General features: G+C 43.8%; 1 protein-coding gene across 1 annotated transcript; it reads right to left on the bottom strand.

The window, feature by feature from the left end:
- Positions 1 to 256: 256 nt before the first annotated feature.
- On the bottom strand, positions 257 to 3,100 carry LOC127971773 (D(1) dopamine receptor-like). The gene is made up of 2 exons (XM_052574998.1): positions 2,796 to 3,100; positions 257 to 2,717 (listed from the first exon to the last, which is right to left on the bottom strand). Exon 2 carries the CDS (start codon positions 2,419 to 2,421, stop codon positions 1,330 to 1,332), a length of 1,092 nt encoding a protein of 363 aa, XP_052430958.1. The 5' UTR covers positions 2,422 to 2,717; positions 2,796 to 3,100; the 3' UTR covers positions 257 to 1,329.
- Between the last annotated feature and the right edge of the window lie 333 nt (positions 3,101 to 3,433).

Genomic DNA, 3,433 nt, shown 5'->3' with positions numbered 1-3,433 from the left:
TTGCACAGTGTCAAGACAGCTTGACGGTAACAAATGAAAGTTTAAGAGGTTGAGAGCCACGGTTCCTGCCGTCTGTTATTGTCTCTTATTCAAGTTTCATCAAGTGAAGAATAAGAGCTGGAGTGCTGGGGTGTTAATCATCCAGAGATGTATTTTCTAGAGCGGGTTTTGCATATAACAAACACAATGTTCACAAAGAAAGAACAAGCACATTTTTAATTTGTGTTAAGAACTTTAACACCATAATGTTTGCTTTACATATGTACTTTGTCATCAGTTGGCAAATAAGTTAAACATCACTTAATTCTACTTCAACATTGTAATGCTATATCGCTGAATCAGTGTCTCTCTCTAAACACTACAATAAATGCAGTACTTTGAAAAACAAGTAACAGCACCAAATAATGTGTTGCGAAAGCACATAAAACTGACCAAATAATTAGACTGATCACAATTAATTACATTCAGTTCGCCGCAGAGGTTCTCAATGTTTCATTTTCCACATTATCACATGACACATTGCATCACATCCAGTGTTATTTTGTACCAGGACCGATAATCCCATACGCTTTCAGAACATAATTACAATCTCAACAATAACGTATCTATTACTTGATGACCGTAAATTAATGCTTTGCCACATCTGCATTTTGATTTCACAGCCATCTGTTCTGCTAGTCGTGGTGTTTAGCTTTCACAGTTTAATAATGAATCAGAGGCTTTGAAGAGAACAAGTACCACAGAACAATATACATGTTCATTAATGGGACAGCCATCTCATGATTGACCATCTGCCCTCTTGTTTTGGAAAAAAAAAAAGTGAAGTCTCGTGAATAAGGAAAGACGTAAATGAAATGTAATGAGAGTGGAGAGGATGAGCTAGATATGTATCAAGCAGTGATGTATTAGATTCAGATTACAATGAATTTTATTATTAAGTGATATTTATGGAATGAGGAAAATATTCACCATTCATTTGCAGTGACTAAATACACATCGTTTGTTCCACTGTATTGCAGTTGTGCCCAGCACTTCAACATTATTAAAGTACAGCTTCATTAGAATAAACAATCTATAAACATCTATATTTCCTCTGATAAAACACTGCAAGTCACTTGTGGATTCAATAATCTGTTAAAGACACTGGGAACGCACAGACCTCCCTTCTGTCATTCTTTGGGGAAGTATAGCGATTAGCTTTGCTTAAGGGACGTCGCAGCCGCTTCCCCTGCTCTCCAGCACAGCAGGAGGGCTTTCTTCCCGAAGTCTTAATCCCAAACCCTTTTCCCTCCAGCCTTCCTTGGCAAAGGATTGGTGTGACATTGCTTTTTAGTTCTTATTCAAGCTAGGTGTCTCCATGCTAATGCTTCCCGGACAGAGTCTCTGGCATCCTAAAAGGATGGCAAAAGCTCGGCGAAAGTCGGCGTTGAAAGCGTATATGATGGGGTTGAGAGACGAATTGGCCCATCCGAACCAGACAAAAACATCAAACGTTGTTGGACTGATGCAGGGGAGACTGGTCGACGTGCGCTTACAAAACGGCACCATGCAGTTCAGAACGAAGAAGGGCAACCAGCAGCAAACGAAAACCCCCATTATAACAGACAGCGTTTTTAAGACTTTCGTCTCTCTTTTGAAGGACAGTTTGAAGGAGCTCTCCGAGTCCATGTTGGAGCTGCTGCCCATGCTGTCATGGCGGATCTGGGCGCTCTCCGCGGCCCTTTCCAGAGCCGAGATCCGTCGGATCTGCTTCTGGGCGATCCGGTAAATCTGAGTGTATGTTACGATCATGATGGCGACGGGAATGTAGAAGCTGATGAGGGAGGACGAAATGGCGTACGTTCGGTTGAGGCTGGAGTCGCAGTTGTCCGTCGGCAGATCCCTGCGAGATGCATTGACCTCCAGAAAGCCTATCGGCTGAGCCTTGTGCCATTTGAGCTGCACCGGGATGAAGGAGATGAGCACGGATAGAGTCCAAGCCCCGCTGATCATCACAAAGGCCACTCTAGGAGTCATCTTCCTCTCATAGCGGAACGGGCTGGAAATGGCCCAGTATCGGTCCACGCTAATAACACACAGGTTCAGGATAGACGCCGTGGAGCACATGATATCGAAAGCCACCCAAATGTCACAAAACGCACCAAAGGGCCAGAAGCCGGCAACCTCTGTCACAGCCTTCCAGGGCATGACCAGAACAGCCACCAGCAGATCTGACACGGCCAGCGAGATGACAAAAAAGTTGGTGACTTTAGAGCGCAGGTGGCGAAACTTTGTGACAGCTGCACAAACCAGTGTGTTCCCGAGCAAAGTGGAGAGGATTAGAACGGACAGAAAGCAACCGGTCAGAACCCGCGTGGAGCGGTCAGTTTCCACCAAGCCGCTGTCAATGACCGTCGTCGAGTTCAAAGCCATCCCTGCCATCTAATATCTCACTGCATCATGAGAACTAGACGTGTTTGAGTCACACCACAAGAAAGGGCATTTTTCACACCAAAATACATATTTCCAGTTCATATTCCATTGCATTCCGGTGTCACTGAAGTCGTTCAGGTTCAGTTCAGTTATACTGACAGAATTATATCGTGGTAGCATATCATCCTGCATCCATCGATACAAAGTCTTTACTCATCCATCCAGAGTTCCCTTGTATATTGATATCATGATATCATGTGAGACACTTTTCAGAGTGCAATGTGGAAAAACCTGTTCCTGCATTTCTGTGTCAACAAAGAGACAACTAATATTAAGAGAACAAATACCTGCTTATAATAACAACCAGATCGATTTAAACTCACCTGTTAGATGACACTGAAGCGCTTCTTTTTGCAGTTATGCGAATAACGTTGCACTGTTTCTTATATGAACCGTCTTCTCCGTAAAAAACAAGAAAGGAAACTTGTTTCGTGAGCGTCCTCGGTGAATGACTCTCGCGCACCTCGGAATTGTCGAAATGACGGTGTTATTCCTTGGGGATGCGCTCAACGCGACGAACGCGCGTCGAGATCGGTGAGACCCGACGCCGAGAGACATGACCAACACACTTCACACCGACATGCGTCGAGCCAGACCCCCAGGGGCTTGAGAAATTACTCAGTTGGTCCGGTTTAAAAAAAAAAAGGAGACAAACACCGAGTCCCAGTGGAGCTCAGCGCACGTGCGCGATGCGCGCTCTACGATCACACTTGGACGATTCATGATCCATGCTTTTAATTAAATCTTTATTTTATACTCGGGCTATGAACTGCATGACTGCGTTTGATCATCGCTGTTGTACTTTTTTCTCTCTCTACAGTCGGCTATTGCTTGAATGAATTTCTAAATCAATGATTCATTCACGTGAGTTCTGCAGATTTACTGATGTTAACCAATATCTGAAATACCTGAAATAAGGAAATATGTCGTAACACAGGTATTACAACTTAAAAATCAAGTC

The sequence above is a fragment of the Carassius gibelio genome, chromosome B14, assembly GCF_023724105.1.
Source record: "Carassius gibelio isolate Cgi1373 ecotype wild population from Czech Republic chromosome B14, carGib1.2-hapl.c, whole genome shotgun sequence".
Lineage (NCBI taxonomy): Eukaryota > Metazoa > Chordata > Actinopteri > Cypriniformes > Cyprinidae > Carassius > Carassius gibelio.
Note: the sequence above shows the minus strand (reverse complement) of the source record. Positions and strands in the feature narration are given on the sequence as shown.